Source organism: Nomascus leucogenys, chromosome 4, assembly GCF_006542625.1.
Source record: "Nomascus leucogenys isolate Asia chromosome 4, Asia_NLE_v1, whole genome shotgun sequence".
Taxonomy (NCBI): domain Eukaryota; kingdom Metazoa; phylum Chordata; class Mammalia; order Primates; family Hylobatidae; genus Nomascus; species Nomascus leucogenys.
This window is the reverse complement of record NC_044384.1, coordinates 108849497-108866646: the sequence shown is the minus strand read 5'-3', so window position 1 is coordinate 108866646 and position 17150 is coordinate 108849497. Positions and strand designations below refer to the sequence as shown.

The following is a 17150-nucleotide window of genomic DNA, read 5'->3' as shown; positions in this document are numbered from 1 at the left end:
AGTTCCTGCCCACTCATGAGTAGGGCAACATACCCAGGAGATACTGCTGCAGCTGGACATGGACTTGTATGTAAACACAAGCGCACATGTGTGGGGAGGGGTGCGGAATATCAGGATGGGGGCAACATGAGAGTGACCCAGGATGGGCAGTAGTCAGCTTGGGGTAGGAGTAGGGGATGCCCACAGAAGCCTTTCTACAATGGTGGCCCAGTCACCATCCAGACCTTGCCAGGTCTAGTGCCCCGTGGTCCCCACCCTGCTGCCTGCTCAGCCTGGCGGTGTTCCTTTACAGCCTCCTGCCAACAGAGCCAGCCCCCTGCCCCCACGGGTGTCCATGCCAGAGCAGCATTCCGCAAGTCTGGCTGCATCTCCCCAGCAGAGGCTGAGCAGGGGGGCCATTCAGCAGTGGTCAGGTCACACGGCTAGAGGGGCACAGTGGGGCCTGGGCCTCTGGTCCCTACTCCTCTGGTCCCTCTGTCTCCTGGTCCTGGGCCAGTCACCTTAGAGGATTTGATCGCTGCAGTTGTAGTCCTGGGTTTTAAATCTCCTGCCCTGGGTGGCAGCATGAGGCCGCCAGGTAGGTATGGGTCCACTGGAGCCAAGTCCTGGAGGCACAGAGCAAAATGAGCCCTGCGCCGCCCTGGGACAGGGATGGGGGACTGGACCAGTTGGGGACCCCAGACTCACCCCCAGGTCAGAGCAGCCCAGGCGAGAGGGTGGGGGTGGTGAGCGCGGCTGGGGTGCGGGGTTCAGTCCCTCAGCGTGGGATCGCTCAGGGGAGCGGGTGGAAGCCTTTTCTGATCGAATCCGGGGCCCGGCGCGTTCAGCTTCCTGATTTCACGGCAGCTTCCTATCCTGGCTCCCCCTCCGTGGCGCAACCGGAGGGCACCGATGTTTGACTCCCGGACGAACTTCCCGGCAGAAAGGAGGCTCAGCACGGGAGGGTGGGGCCGGGGTCTATCTGCTCGGATATGAGCAGTGGGGACGGGCTGGGGGCTGGAGCTGGGGCTGGGGGTGGAGGGCAGCCTGCGGCAGGGCGGGCTGCACGGGGACCGCGCACATCACGCGTGTCCGCGCCCCCCGCCGGCACGCAGGCGGCCTGGCCCTTTAAGCGTCCAGACGGCGGCCCCAGCTGACGCGCGGGCTCCAATCGGCGCCCCGCGCCCCCCGCCCGCCGCGCCCGAGGCTCTGGGGCCGCAGCTGCTCGGCGCTGGACTCGCCGCGGCCCTGCGCCTCCGCCTGCCCGGCCGCGCCCCCGGGGGCCATGGTCGCGGGGCCCTGCGCGGGGGCGGCCCCCAGCGCGGCGCTTCATGGAGCGGCCCCGGCCTGGCCGCCGGGGGCAGCGCGATCCCGCGGGGCCCTGTGAGCCCCCAGCGCCACGGCACCATGGTACGCAGGGCCCTGCCTGTCCCCCCGCTTATCCGCCCACCTGCCAGCTCTGACCTCCCAGGCACACGGCCCGCGGGCTCGGGTGGAGGGGCTGGAGGGATCTTCCCCCCTCCCCCGGTCTCCTGGCTCCATCTGCTGGGTCCCGCGGGCCGGGATTGCGGCGCTGTGGCGCTGCTCTCGGTGGGGAGGGGGTTAAATTCCTGGGGTGGGGGCGCCGGCGCGCGAGGCTGAGGTCTTACTAGGCACCGGCGAAGGGGGGCGCTGCCCTGTGTCCGGACGGCGCCGCCCTCGGGCTGGGTAATGGGGGGAAGAGGGAGTCGGATTCCCGCCTGGGCCTTGGGCCACGTGGGCGCTGGAGACGCCCTGCCTGGGGATTCGGGATGACCCGGGCCAAGGGGGTGTGGGAGGACACCCACAGCTCCGGTACCAACTCCTGTGTGACCTTGGGCAGATCCCCCGCCCTCTCTGGGTCTATTTCCAAGGGAAAGAGGGGAGGTGTGTGCACAGAGGAGGCTGGCATGGACACTCCCTCACCAAAAGGAGGAGCCTAGAGGTCATGAGCCTGTGCCCCCTTGCTCAGTCTGGGCCCACCCACTGCTGCCCAGTGTAGAAAGAATTGACATGCGAGGGGGGCGCAGATGGACTCCCCAGGTTTCATCATGGGGCCTTCCAGGGAGGCTCTGAGGCAGGGTAGAGAGATGAGGCTTCTCATCAGGGAGGCAAGGTACCCCTCAGGTGTAGAAGGCTCTGACTTGGGTGAGCAGCCTGGAGAGAGATCTGGCACCTGGCCAATCCCCAGCCTGACTTGGGGCAAGGGTTTGAGGGCATGAAACCCCCTGGCAACCAGAGTGCCTGCCCACCTCCCTGGTCCTGCATCTTAGCTAGGCTGGAGTGACCTGGACTGCAGCTGGCACAGCCGGATGGGGAGGGGCACCCATTGCTTCCGGGAACCAGCACATCTGGCTGTGGAGGCCAGCACAGCTGGTGGGCATTTTGTGGGAGGGGCCAGACACAGGGGTGGCTGAACCCTGCTGAGGGGCTGCCAATTGTGGACTCGGGCAGTATCTCTGTGCCCAGTCAAGAGAGTCCAATCAGGTCGTGAGGTTTAGGGCCCCCCAAGGGCCAAGGATGGTGCTGCCTTGGCTGAGGGTACTACCTTAGCAATGGAGTGTTTGAGGCAGCACTCCCCTCCTTTCCTGCTGAGAGGCCAGAGGGCCAAAGTCAGGCCTCATTTGGCCTAGAGGCCAAAGTGCACATGGGAAGGTTGCCCTTTCCCTGTGGCAGGTGGGCACAGGTGGGCAGTGGAGGGCATTTCATAAAGGGAGAGCAGAGAGATCCAGGGCTCTGTTGCCTGGGGTGGACTTCCCCCAACAGGCCTGGCTTCGGCAAGCCCTTATCCAAGCCACTTCTCCTGCCGCTCTTTGGCCCCTGGAGGCCCTAAGGAGACCCTGTTGCAACCCAAGTTGTACCCTGATCCTTCGCTGACCTGCAGGTGCAGTGGCTCTAGGGAGGAGGGAGCAGGTAGAGGGGGTAGTGGTGGGTGTGGGGAAGCACGGCTGGTCTCCAGGTAGAGGGATGTTCTCACTTTTTAAGTCATTAAAGGCTCAGAAATCCAGCCATTTGGAGTCTAGCAAGGAAGGGGTGGTCTTAGCAGAGCTGGGAGTCCAGGGGCTCTGGACTGTAGAACCCTCTCATTCTGAGCCTCGGTTTCTCCATCTGTGTAGTAGGAGTTGGTCCCAGAAGATGAATCAGAATGAGTCAGAGGAGGGAGATGGGAGGGGCTTGGTGCCACGTCCCAGTTAGGTTGGCCAGGCCTGGACAGCCTGGGACAGAGGGGCAGATGGATGGCTTCTTGGCTGGGGTAAGGGATGTAGTGGAGAACTCAAGGAAGATGGTAGCCTTGGCCAGGGGCCTGGCCAGACTGGGATGTGAGGGAGCACAGGATGGCTGCTGCCCTGGCCGCTGGGTGTAGGGGGCAGGCCCCAGGGCAGGCCTGGAGACAGGTGGCCCCTGGTGGCTCAGGCAGGCTCCTCCTGAGGCCCAGGGTAGGTTTCTCATTCAGGTGACTGAGAAGTGGAGCTCAACCACCACCACCCCTGCCCAGTCCCAGCCTACCCACTGCTGTCTTGGCGATGGAAGGCCTGGCATGGTGGGGGTGGGTGGGTAGGCTGTGGATGGATGGGGCCAGGATTCATCCCAGGGTCCCCAAGGATGTGGAGGCACTGACAGCTATGGAGCTGATGGTTTTGTGGCCATCAAAATATTGTGGCAAGGTACCTCCCTAATGCAGGAGGCTCAGACCTGGTTGGGCAGGCCCTGAGGAGAGCCAGAACCTGGAACCAGTGGTGCTGGTCCAGCCGAGCTGGTGGTTGGTGGATATTAACTAAACATCTGCACATCACTGTGCGATGGTCCTGGTGCAGGGACTGGGTAGGCTGCCTGTCTGTGCTACCCACCTTTTGGGGAGGCTGCTGTTGTAGAGCCGGGGGTGACTGAGTTGGCCTCTATTCCAGGCAATTCACAGGTGCTGGATGTGGCCCACGGGCCTGATAGTCTGACCCATCAGACTTTGAGGACCTCCCCTAGGGCTCTGGAAGCCCCAGATGGTGTGGCCTCTAAGGCAGGGCTTTCCCAGAGGCTGTGGACATGGACCATACCTGACCTGGGGTCTGGGGGTCTACAGGGAAAAGGGTCTGGGGCAGGCCTTGGGGGCCTCCTGCCTGCAAGCATGGTAGGCAGTTTCCACAGCTGTGTCCTTCCACCCCTGCAGAGCCCCTGAGCGAGAGAGAGCTGCTGGGGGCTAGGCCTGAGGCTGTAGGCAGGGGTTGGGGGCAGCCTGGCCCAAGCCCTGGCTGTGATGAGCGGACCTCACCAGGCAGTACAGCAGGACCAGAGTGGGGGGCCTGAGCCTGGATTTCTTCACAGGTTTCAACTTCTGCAGCAGCCACATGGCTGTTGCAATGAGGGGTTCCCTCAGGTGCTACCCCTTGGATTCTGTAGCCAGAGGCCGGGCAGTGAGCAGTGAGCCCGGCTTCTGTTCTTGAGGTGTTTGAGGCTGGGCAAGCTTTCTTATATTGGTATGTGTGAGTGAATATGTGGAGAGAATCCATGGGGCTGAGGAAACGCTGAAGGAATGCCTGTGGCCCTCCTGGGGTGACCACCTGGTCCCGGTGTGCCTGCGATGGTCCTGGTTCTAGCACTGAAAGCCCTGCACCCCAGAAAATGCCCCGGTCCCTGGCAAACCTGGATGGTTGGTCACTGTGGTCTCTCTTCCATCCCCTTTCCTTCCCTTTCCCTTCCTGGGATGACTTTTCCCATTTCCCAGGGGACGACCCAGAGGCCCAGAAAAGCGACAGGACCTGATCTTCAGCCTCAGAGGGTCACGAGTGGAGCCTGAGCTCTGATGGCAGCTCACTCAGGCTTGAATCCCTTCCTTGCTAGATCTTCGGCTCTGTTGCTGTAAAGTGGAGCCACGAGTGATGGGCTGCCTCCTGGATGGCCGGCAATGCTGGGAGTGGTGCTGGGGGAAGGGCGGGCAGGGGCCCACTGGCCTTGACCCACTCCTGTGCCCTCTGTCCCCGCAGTTGCTGGTTGAGAAGACAACTGACTCCCCGGCGGCTGAGTTCTCGCTGGTGGAGGATGTGGCGCTGCACTTTGCCTGCTTGATGGGCCGCCTGAACGAGCAGCGCCTCTTCCAGCCTGACCTCTGTGACGTGGACTTGGTGCTGGTGCCCCAGCGCAGCGTCTTTCCGGCACACAAGGGTGTGCTAGCCGCCTACAGCCAGTTCTTCCACTCACTCTTCACCCAGAACAAGCAGCTGCAGCGTGTGGAGCTGTCCCTGGAGGCACTGGCACCTGGGGGCCTGCAGCAGATCCTCAACTTCATCTATACATCCAAGCTGCTGGTCAACGCGGCCAACGTCCACGAGGTGCTCAGCGCCGCCTCGTTGCTGCAGATGGCTGACATCGCTGCGTCCTGCCAAGAGCTGCTGGACGCCCGCTCTCTAGGCCCACCAGGTCCGGGCACTGTGGCCCTGGCCCAGCCGGCTGCCAGCTGCACTCCAGCTGCGCCACCCTACTACTGTGACATCAAGCAGGAGGCCGACACCCCAGGCCTGCCCAAGATCTACGCCCGAGAGGGCCCTGACCCTTACTCGGTGCGTGTTGAGGACGGGGCAGGGACTGCTGGTGGCACAGTGCCTGCCACCATTGGGCCAGGCCAGCCCTTCTTTAAGGAGGAGAAGGAGGGTGGTGTCGAGGAGGCCGGTGGGCCCCCGGCCAGCTTGTGCAAGCTGGAGGGTGGAGAAGAGTTGGAGGAAGAGCTTGGGGGTTCTGGCACCTACAGCCGCAGGGAGCAGTCCCAGATCATCGTGGAGGTGAACCTCAACAACCAGACCCTGCACGTGTCCACGGGGCCAGAGGGGAAGCCAGGTGCCGGGCCAAGCCCGGCCACCATGGTTCTGGGCAGGGAGGATGGGCTGCAGAGACACTCGGATGAGGAGGAGGAGGACGACGAGGAGGAGGAGGAGGAAGAGGAGGAAGAGGAAGGTGGTGGCAGTGGACGGGAGGAGGAGGAGGAGGAGGAAGAGGGTGGCAGTCAGGGAGAAGAGGAAGAGGAGGAGGAAGATGGGCACAGTGAGCAGGAGGAGGAAGAGGAGGAGGAAGAGGAGGAAGGGCCTAGTGAGCAGGATCAAGAGAGCTCTGAGGAGGAGGAGGGGGAGGAGGGGGAGGCTGGGGGCAAGCAGGGGCCACGGGGAAACCAAGGCAGCCGGGGAGACCCCCCTTCCCACAGTCACATGGCCACACGGTCCCGGGAGAATGCCCGGCGCCGGGGTACCCCTGAACCTGAAGAAGCTGGGCAGCGGGGTGGGAAGAGGCCAAAGCCACCCCCTGGAGTGGCCTCTGCATCGGCCCGAGGGCCACCAGCCACTGATGGGCTGGGGGCCAAGGTGAAGCTAGAGGAGAAGCAGCACCATCCATGCCAGAAGTGCCCACGAGTTTTCAACAACCGCTGGTACCTGGAGAAACACATGAATGTGACCCACAGCCGCATGCAGATCTGCGACCAGTGCGGCAAGCGCTTCCTGCTGGAGAGCGAGCTGCTGCTGCACAGGCAGACGGACTGCGAGCGCAACATCCAGGTGGGCCTCACGTGGCTGGCGGCAGGGCAGAGGCTGTCCAGGTGGGGCTAGGCCAGAACTGGGCTCTGGGCACCCAGTGTCTTGCTGACTGCATTACCTAGGTGGTCTGCGGAGACCAGACTTAGCCCCCAGACAGGCTGGCCCAGGCCCAGTTTTCAGGGTGGTTAGAGCTCAGGGATAACATCAAGCCTAGCTTCCTGGGAGAGGTGGATAGAGTTGGGCGCATGAAGAGATGTGCAGAGGATTGGAACAAACAGTACCCTTGGCCAGAGGGACAAAGGGGACACATGGACTTGGGAGGATGAGAGTGGAGAGTTGTCTGAGCAGACAAGGCCAGAAGACAGCCCACTCTGGGTGGGATGAGTCAGACGGGGTTTTAACAAACACTGGGGCTGTAGGAAGGCCAGCAGGGCCACTGTGTATAGTTTCACAGGTTGTGCACTGCAGCACATGAGCACACGATGGGAGGAGGGGTTTGCCCAGAGGGATGCCATCCTCCACTTCCCACAAAAGTGCTGTACAGAGTAGGGGGCAGCCCAGCAGGAGGCAGCCCCCACTTTCAGCTCTTTGGGGATGCCAGCTCTCATGGGCCTGGGAAAAAGGGATTGGGTGAGAAATTTGGGAAGAGCAGAGGCTGCTGGGGTAAGCAGGGGAGCTGAGCTGGCTGCTGGGCCTTGAGCCAGCCTGAGTCTGTTTGTGCCAGACTCGCTTCTCAGGGTGGGGTGGCACAGGGCCAGCCAGGCTCCCACGGGTGGTTTTCACCTCTTCTGGCCCAGGAGAAGGGGGAAAGGTAGCAGGTAGGTGGGTGCTAATTGCCTGTGCTAATTGCTAATTGCAGTGCCCTGTGGAGAAAGTGTTACCCGGGGGTCACCTGGTATCCTGCCCCACCCTTATGTACCTGTGCCCACTTGCCCACCTGCTGGGCTGCCCTTTGATGCTCTAACTGCTGCACACCTGAGTCTCCCCCCTGAAGGAGAAAGAAGCTTCTGCCCCATCCAACCTGGGTACCCTGACCAATTTCTGCCCAAGCCTTGGCCTAGCCTCCATCCCTGTGGGGTATCCTGCATAGATGGGCAGGACAAGGGTCCAGGAGAACAAGTTGGGGGATATGGTCCCCAAGATCCCCCACCACTCGCTGTGCCTGATGGGACCTTGAGCCTCCTGCTGTCCTCCTCAGCCAACGCCTCTGGGACTCATCCTCTAGGGGATATCCATGGTGTCATGGCACAGGTCCCAGCAGGAGGAGGCAGCGGTGATAATGGCTCACTCTGTGAGACCTGTTATCTCTGTGTGTAGCCTCCATACCAGAGGCGGCCCTTCAGCTAGTTGTCTGCCTTACCTCTATAGACAGACAAAGGATGACGCCTTTGGAAGCCCTTGTTGAAATGAGCCCAGAGTGGGGAATTTCCTGGAGGAGGTAACCCCTGACCCTAGTTAACTCAAGGATGAAGGAGGACCCCAGGCTGTGTGTTTGGGGGTGTTTAAGGAGTTTTCATCCCCAACCTTAGAAACATCAGAGCTGGCTGGCTGTTGGCATCAAGGGCCCTCCAGCATATTTCAAGTGGGAAAACTGAGGCCAGACGGGGGCAGTAGGTTGCCCAAGTCCAAGGCCCTGGGGACTCAGCACCCAGGGCCTCAAGTCCTCTTATTCTGCAGTGTGTGACGTGTGGCAAAGCTTTCAAGAAGCTTTGGTCCCTCCATGAGCATAACAAGATTGTGCACGGCTACGCAGAGAAGAAGTTCTCATGCGAGATCTGTGAGAAGAAGTTCTACACCATGGCCCACGTGCGTAAGCACATGGTTGGTAAGTCTGGGCCACAGGGGGATGGAGCCGGAGGATAGAGATGGACCAGCTTCTGGCTGGTGGATGGGAAAGACTTCACATCCAAGGGCAATGTGAAGGGGTGAGGAGGCCCCTTTCAGCTGGGAGGCCCAGGGAGGTTGGTTCCAGTGGCAGGTGTAGCCTGGACAGGCTCTGGGGCCAGGGCTGGCATGTACAGTTGGGCAGGCTGCACATTGCACAAGGATGCCTGGACAAGATGGCAGGTGGGAACCGGAATCAAGCTGGCACACTGCTAACCAGGCTGTGCATCCTGACATGGGCTCATGTCCACCCAGGGAAAGGAATACCTTTTCCTAATTATACAAAGTACTGCATGGGCTGGTACAGGCCCTGTGTCAGTTTGATGACAGCTGTGCCTCTGATTCTTTCTTACCTTCTGGTCCTCATAGGGCTTTAGGCCTCTCTGAATGCAGCCTCCCCTCAGGGTTCATGCCTGGACACAGTAAGGAGGTCCCCCAAGTGTGTGTTTTGGCCACTCCACCGCCCCAGGCAAGGCTGCCCACCCGCTGTATGTGGGCCTGGCAGAGTCTCATGTCCCTACAGCCCTGCCTTCCTTGCCCACTCCAAGTCTGGGCCTTGAGGGGGAGGGGTAGCCAAGGTGGACAGTGAGCCCCTGGCCAGGTCCTAATCCCTTTCTCCGTGGGACAGTGCTGGGGGCCCTCCAGCGTGAACTGACTGGAAGCTGGGACCCTGCGGCCTAGTTCTCAGCCAGGAGCATGCTGGGTAAACTAGGACTGGTGTTTGTGAGCTTGGAGGGGAGCCTTCTGTCCCCAGTGGCCACCTACCAGATCCTTGAAGAGTTTGTTGGTCCTCACCTACCCATGGGTGCTGGGAGGAGTGCAGCTAACTTCCTCCAGACTGCTGGCTAGGGCCTGAGGCCAGGACCTTTCTGCATATGTCCCCTATAAAGCCCACCACCCCTGAAGCTCAGGACCACTATGAGTCCCCTTTTATAGGAGAGGAAGCTGAGGCCCAGCGAGACTGAGCGGGAAGCCAGTGGTCGGGCCAGGATTTGAGCTGAAGCCAGGTCCACCCAGGGTCCTTCCATCCTTCCCTGAAGCTTTAGGGGCAAGGCAGCCTTGGCCACTTCCCTTGACCAGAGGCTAAAGAACCACAGAGCCCCGGCATGTCTGAGGCAGACCTTCAGAGCGGATAGGAGATCCAGCCATGGAGGCAGGGGGCCTCTCCTGGGAATCAGCACAGGTCCCGGGACAGGGTATAAGGCCATCTCCAGGGAAGGGTGGTGGCACAGGGCTGCCCCAGGAGGCAGGGTCTGGGCCCAATGTCGGGGTGCTTGGGCAGGCCCGTAAGACATGATGGCCCTGGTGCCCACCTCGTAGCCCACACCAAGGACATGCCCTTCACCTGCGAGACCTGTGGAAAGTCCTTCAAGCGCAGCATGTCCCTCAAGGTGCACTCACTGCAGCACTCAGGGGAGAAGCCGTTCAGATGTGAGGTGAGCTTCCATCTCCTGCCTGGCCTGCCCGAGGGGCCACCTGGGAGGGGCAGGAATCAGGGAGAGCAGCTGCTGAAAAACAGGGCTAGGGGGTGGAATGTAGGGTCCAGAAAGAGAGGCCCACCCTCTGAGGTCTGCGGCCCCTGCCTCCCACTCCCACCCAGCCCCTACTCTTCTCTGGCCCACCCCCATCCTGCCCTTCCTTCCCCAGCCCAGCCCCACACACTCAGGGTGGGAAGTGTGTGTGGGCTGCAGCCCCAGGAGCAGGCTTTCTGGGGAAGCGGATCAGGAGCATCCCAGGCCTGGAGCTCAGATGAGACAACAGAGCTGCAGGTGGGGAGGTGGGGGCAGGGGCTGGGCATCTGATCAGGAGGAAGGATGAGGGACCTCATGCCTTAAGCATGGGGTTCCCTCTACTCTCTGGCTTTTTCCCACTTCCGACCCCCATTCCCCACCTAAGCCTGGGGTGCTTGTGGCCTCTCCTCTTGTGCCCATGTACTGCCCACCCAGATGCACCTCGGCTTGCCCTCACATCCCCATCTCCTTGCCCAGGAGCCCCTGAGTGTGTCCCTCCTTGGCCCTGTGGCCACAGGGGAGCTGTTCCCTCCACAAAGGCTGCTCTTCTGCTCTGTGCCTGGGCCTCACCCCCAAACCCCACCCCCAGAACTGCAATGAGCGCTTCCAGTACAAGTACCAGCTGCGGTCACACATGAGCATCCACATTGGCCACAAGCAGTTCATGTGCCAATGGTGCGGCAAGGACTTCAACATGAAGCAGTACTTCGATGAGCACATGAAGACCCACACAGGTGCGGCTGCCCCTGGGGACAGGGCTCCATGCCGGGCCTGGGACCCCTTCTCAGCCCCGCTCAGGACACCTGGAATAATCTTGGCCACACCCCTTCTCAAGTCTGGGCCTCCGTTTACCCATCCTTCCTGCCTCCCAGGGTTGGGTGAGGCTAGCACAAAATGCCCCAGGGTCGGGGAGGATCTGAGAGCGCCAGTGCTGGGTCTCACTATGGCTCCATGGGAGACGGAGGCTGGCCCCAGACTGGGGTGTGGCGACCCCTCACTGACGCCCTGCTGCCCACCCCCAACCCCCAGGAGAGAAGCCGTACATCTGCGAGATCTGTGGCAAGAGCTTCACCAGCCGGCCCAACATGAAGCGGCACCGGCGCACGCACACGGGCGAGAAGCCGTACCCATGCGACGTGTGTGGCCAGCGCTTCCGCTTCTCCAACATGCTCAAGGCCCACAAGGAGAAGTGCTTCCGCGTCAGCCACCCCCTGGCCGGCGATGGCGCCCCTGCTGCCCCAGGCCTGCCCCCAACCCAGCCCCAGGCGCACGCACTACCCCTGCTCCCGGGGCTGCCCCAGACCCTGCCGCCCCCGCCCCACCTGCCGCCACCCCCTCCGCTCTTCCCCACCACTGCCAGCCCCGGCGGGAGGATGAACGCCAACAACTAGCTGCCGAGCCGCACCCGTGCACCTGCTGGGGCCTGGAGTCAGGGCCCACTCCAGGAGGGACCCACTGCCTTCCCCGGGAGCACAGCAGTGCGGGCCTGGGCCCTGCTCCACCTCCAGAAGTGGATGGAGGTGCCCTGCCTGAGGCCCCGACGATGAGGGGTGTGCAGGCTGGCAGCCCCCAGAGCTGGTGGAGGGCATCTCACTCCCAAGTGCCCCCCCTTTCTGTGACTCCTTGAAGCCTTTACTTTTTTTTTTTTTGGAAGTGAAGGAAAAAGAAACTATTTGCAGCACCCCCCTCCAGGTGAGGGGGGTGCTGGGGGTCTACAGCAGAAAGAAAGGGGCCTGGGCAGCAGGTGTGGCCAGTCTCTCTGCCAAGGCCTGTGCCAGAGGGGTTGGCCAGGTGGAGCCTGGGTCAGCCTCAGCAGCCTATCACCATGTCCTCTATGCCCCTAATTTGCTTCCTCATCTTGGAGGGTTTGGGGAGAAGTTGGCGTGCCACCCCCGCAACCCTTGAGGAGTTGTAGACCCAGTCCGAGAGCCGCAAGCACTGAGGCAGGGCCTGAGACTGGACCCGGGTGAGCGTTGGGAGGGTGGAGGTTGGCGAGGTGCAGAGACTGCAGACCAGTGCTGCACTGTGTGGAGTGGGGCAGGCAGGGGCTGGACCCCAGGGACTTGCCTTCCCCACCCACTCCGCTGCCAGCAGGCCCAGGGATCCCTGACCTGCACCAGGTGGCACCAAGGGTCCTGAGTCCCGGAGATGTCCCCAGAAGCTGCTGTGCCTCACAGCACTGTGAGCCAGACCCTCGGTGGGCAGACAGGCTGACTGGCAGCACCAGCTTCGGGGACAGAGTCCTAGGATGAGGCTTGGACAGTGTTGGTAGGGTTTCAAGGTGCTATTAGTGGGGCAGGGGCAGGGCGGCTGCTCACAGAGCACCCCAGTTCCTCACCAGCTACTCTGGCCATATATCCCACACCAGAAGGAATAAGTGTGGCTGTGTCCATCTCTGCTCCCCCAAAGGCCCGCTCTAGGCCTTATCCTCCCTCTAGGCCCTGCCACAACCTGTCCCTGGCTGGCTCCAGCATCCTCGTCCCTCCTGGGCCTCTGCACCGGTGGGTGGGGTGCCCATTGCACTGCCGGTAAAGGAGCCTGCATGTTCAGGCCCCTCGGAGGATTAGGCGGACTGGGGAGGTGCAGCCTAGACCCAATTGCTTGCCCCCATGAGGCTAGCACTAATAGGAAACCCTTTTTTGTTGTCATTTAATGTCTTTATTCCTGCCTTTAATATGGGGAGGAAGGTTCCATAAGCTACATTTCCTAGTTAAGCTCTTTCCTATTGTGTTTATACAATTTTGTTTGTTATACTCTTTGCACCTTAAACCCCCACCACTCCCCGAAACTATTGCCTTCCCAGCATGGCTGGAGTGGGAAGAGGCTTGGGCCCCGGGGTAATGGTTAGGGGGACTGAACCCCTCTGACCTCCTTGTGAGGCCCATGGCACTGGGGCAGGGAGCTGGGGACATTTTAATCATCAATAAATGAAGCACTTTATTCTGTACAGATTTGGGCAGGCCCAAGGTGCCCAAGTGATCTGAGGATTTATAATCCAAGCCACACCACCCTGGTTGTTCTCTGGGCTTGGAGGGGACAGTGCCAGCAGCTTCCTTGCCCAATTGATGTTGGAGCTGTAGACATACGCTCGGGCGCCCCTGCTGTCCTGGGGGAGAGAAGGTTCGCCCCTCCCCGAGGAGGAAGGTTTCTGGTCAGGCCCCCCACCCCAAGGCTGGGGACTCCAGGCTCCTGCTTTACTGTAGCTCTTTTTCTTCCTTGCACTCCTTGATCTTTGGGCTTCCGTGATGTCCTCAGGGTCCCCCCGCTCCCTGTTGCTATTTCTAACCTCTGGTCCCAGTGCCTGGTAGCTCTTTGGAGCTGGCTCACATTTTCCCAAAAAAAGTTGATCTCTCCCAGTGGGCTGTAGGCAGAGACCTCCATGGGTTTCCAACCCCCATCACTGGCACCAGGGTCTCCCACAGGAACTGGTGGTGTCATCACCTGCTGGCCCCACTACAGCCTGAGCGGGCCTGAGTGGCCCTGGCCAGGCTGAGACCTGTCAGGCCATACTGACAAGCAGAGGTCAGAGAGTGGTGGGGAGCTGGCGATGAAGTCCTGTCCTGGGACATGGGTTTCCTGTTCTTGTACACTTCCCCTCTGGGATCAGGTGAGGGGTCCAGACAGCTGGCCAGCAACTGGTCAAGACGGTCACGGGAGCTCTAGGTGGGCACAACCAACCCCTCTCCTGGGAGGCCCCTGCCCCACTGGGCATAGGAGCCTGTGTCCCTGGTGCTAAGCACTCTCTTCACTTGGGCCATTGTTGGTGGGGGCTCCTTTCCGGCCAGACCACAAGGCCAGAAGCAATAATGGCACCTCAGCAGTTCCAGTATGGATAGGGGTTCCTGTTTTACTAGCTTTCACATCTCCTTTTTATTTAAAAAAAAAACAAAAACAAAAAAACAATGTGCCCCCAGATGTCAGAATGAGGAGACTGGGGCACCATACTCACTTCCCAGGGCTGGGGGAAGGGGGACGCAGGATCATCCCCTTCCAAGGAGATCTGTGGGGGTCCCACCGTCCATCTGGACTTCTCAGCCTGTTTGGCTAGAACTCAGGCCTGGAGTCTGGGTCTGCCCCCTCCCCAGCTCCTTGGGGCTCTCTGGTCTCAGGCCGGCTGGTGATGGGTGGCTAGAGTGATGAACTCAAGCTCTGTGGCCACAGTTCTGGGAGCCTTTGACCGTGGCTTATGCTGCCGTAGTCTCCACGGTGCCCTTCACAGAGGGCTTGGTAGTGGCAGAATGGCCATGCCCAGGCATGTGCTGAGACCACTGACAACTGCTCGTGTACAGGCACCCCACAGCCCCAGAGCATGGGGCACAGCAGGCATGCGAGTGAGAAGAGTGAAGGGGAATAAAGTCAGTACAACTCGTGTCCCTTGGCCCAGCCTCTTCTTTGCACTTGGCCTGCCTTGACTCTTGGACCAGAGCAAGGGGCTGGGCTTTGGGGACCACCCAGAGTCAGGAGCTGGGGCAAGGGCAGCAGTGGGGGATGGGGGATGGGCAAATAGGTGGGTCTTGGGTCAGATGCAGAGGGGCATGAAAGAAGAGAGGTCCTGAAGGCAATGGCCACAGGAGGCCAGGACCTGTGCAGGTGTGGTTTCCCATGAGCACCAGACATGGAGCCACAGGAGCTCCGGGACAGCAGGGACTGGTGCTCCCACTTATGTGCTGAGCCCTGGGGATGCTGTGATGAGCAGTATGGACTCATCCCTCCCTCGGCAGGCAGGGGAGGTCAGAAGGGGCCAGATAACAGAGATGCTGACTCACGCACCCGGGAAGACAAAAGCTCAGATGGAAGAAGGTGGTAGCCTCCAGAGGAGCAGATGGCTCTCCCTGGGGAACTCAGAATTGTTTCATGGCACAAGTAGTGTATACAGAGAGCACTCACTCGGTGCCAAATGGAATTCTAGGCCCTGGGGACACGTGCAGAATGAGGCTCCTTGTGGCACTTACTTCTGCATACGTAGAAAAGGGTCAGACAGGACCTCCCAGGACTGGGAGGGGCTGGGAGAGAAGTCTCACAGGCGGATTTGTTGACTGGCCAGAAAGGAGGTGCAGGTTCCTAGGATGTTGGCACTGCCTTTCTGCACAGTCCTGCTATGAATGGAAAAAACACGAGCTTGCTCAAGAGACCCTAAAACAAGGCTGGCTGACAGGCCTGGGGGCCTGGCCGCTCCCCCAACTCTGGTGCAGATTCCGCTTATCTCTGTGTTTCCACTCTGTTGACCTCCTCTTATGTGAGGTTGCATGACACCTCTTTTTCCTCCAGCCCTCCCCCCACCTCCCTCATTCTCTCAGCATTTCCACCTTCACACTCCTGAGTCTTGGACACTGTCATTCTAGGCTCTGGGGCAGAGGCCTCTGGGTGGCTGTGGGATGGTGGGCACCATGATTGGTGTCTCTGGAGCACTCACTTTCCCTGATCTTGCTCTTTGGGACCAAACAGCTCACTAACATCTCTGTCCTGAAGCATGCATAGGTCAGAGCAGCACTGCCCTGCTGGGGAAGGCCGGACTTTCCTTCCTTCTAAAGGATCAATGAGGGGATGTGAGGCACCCTGGCTTAGTGGTGCTTTTGGGCCAACCTACCCCCTGATTATGTAGCTTTCTAGAACCAGGACTGGTGAATAAGTCAGGTTAGGCTGAGTTCTGCTGTGGTAACAAACCACCTCCTAACCTCAGTGACTCAACATCTATGGCTCTGAGGGGATGTTCCAGGGCAGTCATTCTCTATTTGGTGGCCCAGAATTCCAGGCTTTGAACCTTGGGGCACCTCCATATCAACATGGGCCTCTAGACTGACCAGAGCCAGGGAAAAGACAGGGTTGAGAATCACACCTTGGCTCTTCAGTGCTGCCATCCGGAAGTGGTGTATCACTGCTGTTTCTGTGTCATCATCCAAAGCAAGTTCTGGCATCATGCCTTACTTCAGGGGGGTGTGGACATGCAACCCTCCTGTGTGGCTGGAAGGAAAGGAGAGCTGGAAAGATCAGTGAGTAGCCACCAGGCATGGTGGCTCACGCCTGTAATCCCAGCACTTTGGGAGGCTGAAGCGAGCGGATCACTCGAGGTCAGGAGTTCAAGACCTGCTTGGCCAACATGGTGAAACCCCATCTCTACTGAAAAAAAAAAAAAAAAAATTAGCCAGGCGTGGTGGCATGCGTCTGTAATCCCAACTACTCAGGAGGCTGAAGCAAAAGGATCGTTAGGATCATTAGAACCTGGGAGGCAGAGGTTGCAGTGAGCCAAGATCACGCCACTGCCCTTCAGCCTAGGTGATAGAGGAAGATTCTGTCTCAAAGAAAAAAAAAAAGATTGGTGAGTAGCCATATCCTTTCCTATACTTGGGCCTTGCAGTCTCCAGAGGTCAGGTTGAGAGGTCTTCAGCCTGTAGAGCTACTTTCTAAAGTCTCTGGAGGGTCAGCAATAAAATAGAGGAGCAGTGTCTCCTAATGTTCCACTGGCTGCAGGTGGGATGAACCTCCTGTCACCACAGATGACAGCCTTGGGACCTGTGGAGAATGGAGAAGAGAATGGGATCCCACACAGGGAAGGAAAAGCAGCTCCGCGGGACCCCACCTTGAACTTCCCCCTCACTCCTGCCTCTCTCCAGCTAGAGATAGGGCTTCTGGAAACTCCTGTGGCCAAAACTATGCCTGTGTACCTGGGGAGCTGTGGCCTAAGACTATAACTCTCATGTGTTGGGGACACTTTGTGGTCACTCTTCACCATAACCTTCTGAGACTGCTGATAAGCTAAGCAAAGGAGCTCAGAGAGGTAAAGCCACTTGCACACAGCCAGAAAGTGGTGGAGCCAGATTCGAACCCAAGTCTGTCTGATCCCAAAGCCACGTTCTCTAAGTGCTGAACAATGCCACGTCCCCTTCATTCAGCATAGTGCTTGGTACACAGTGGCATTCAGGAGAGCATGGCAGTGGGTAGTGAACCAGGGCTATTGGTTGCAAACAACAGAGCCAATTAAATCTCTAGGAGAACCAGAGACTCAGCATTTGGGGTAATGCAGCCAAAAACAAACCCAAACCACCCTGCACCACTTGCCCCAGGGGAGGCGTGACTGTCGTCCCAGCTTGGAACTAACAATGCTGAAGGCTACTCATAAGAAGCTCTGTCTCGACTGCCCCTCCCACCAAAGCTAAACCCCTCTCTGCCCCACCCTCTGAGAACAAGAGTCTGCAGTATATTTCATTGCTTTCCTCTCACCTGAATCAGTCTTATGTGGGTGTGTCTA

The 17150-nt window shown here is 59.8% G+C and overlaps 1 protein-coding gene and 1 long non-coding RNA gene across 3 annotated transcripts in view; one reads left to right on the top strand and one right to left on the bottom strand.

Moving 5' to 3' along the window:
• LOC105738011 overlaps positions 1 to 1082 on the bottom strand; it is a 40118-nt gene extending 39036 nt beyond the window's left edge. Inside the window, exon 1 of the long non-coding RNA XR_001113734.2 lies at positions 688 to 1082. This is a non-coding gene — a long non-coding RNA (uncharacterized LOC105738011). The remainder of the gene's footprint in view (positions 1 to 687) is intronic.
• ZBTB47 (zinc finger and BTB domain containing 47) lies at positions 390 to 14275 on the top strand. Of its 2 annotated transcripts, none has more exons than XM_030812043.1 (6): positions 390 to 577; positions 4974 to 6530; positions 8187 to 8334; positions 9714 to 9829; positions 10494 to 10638; positions 10934 to 12851. In XM_030812043.1, the coding sequence occupies exons 2-6, from the start codon at positions 5055 to 5057 to the stop codon at positions 11293 to 11295; spliced, it is 2247 nt and encodes a 748-aa protein (XP_030667903.1). In that variant the 5' UTR covers positions 390 to 577; positions 4974 to 5054; the 3' UTR covers positions 11296 to 12851. The 2 variants fall into 2 exon arrangements, with proteins under 2 accessions (XP_030667903.1, XP_030667902.1); XM_030812042.1 differs by lacking the exon at positions 390 to 577 and adding an exon at positions 1175 to 1389 and having other exon boundaries at positions 10934 to 14275.
• The last annotated feature ends 2875 nt before the right edge of the window (positions 14276 to 17150 follow it).

What these genes read in the sequence shown, in the direction of transcription:
- ZBTB47 (XM_030812042.1), top strand. An exon ending in ACTGCGAGCGCAACATCCAG is followed by an intron (nt 6,531 to 8,186) that starts GTGGGCCTCACG and finishes CTTATTCTGCAG; the next exon opens with TGTGTGACGTGTGGCAAAGC. An exon ending in GCACATGAAGACCCACACAG is followed by an intron (nt 10,639 to 10,933) that starts GTGCGGCTGCCC and finishes CCCAACCCCCAG; the next exon opens with GAGAGAAGCCGTACATCTGC.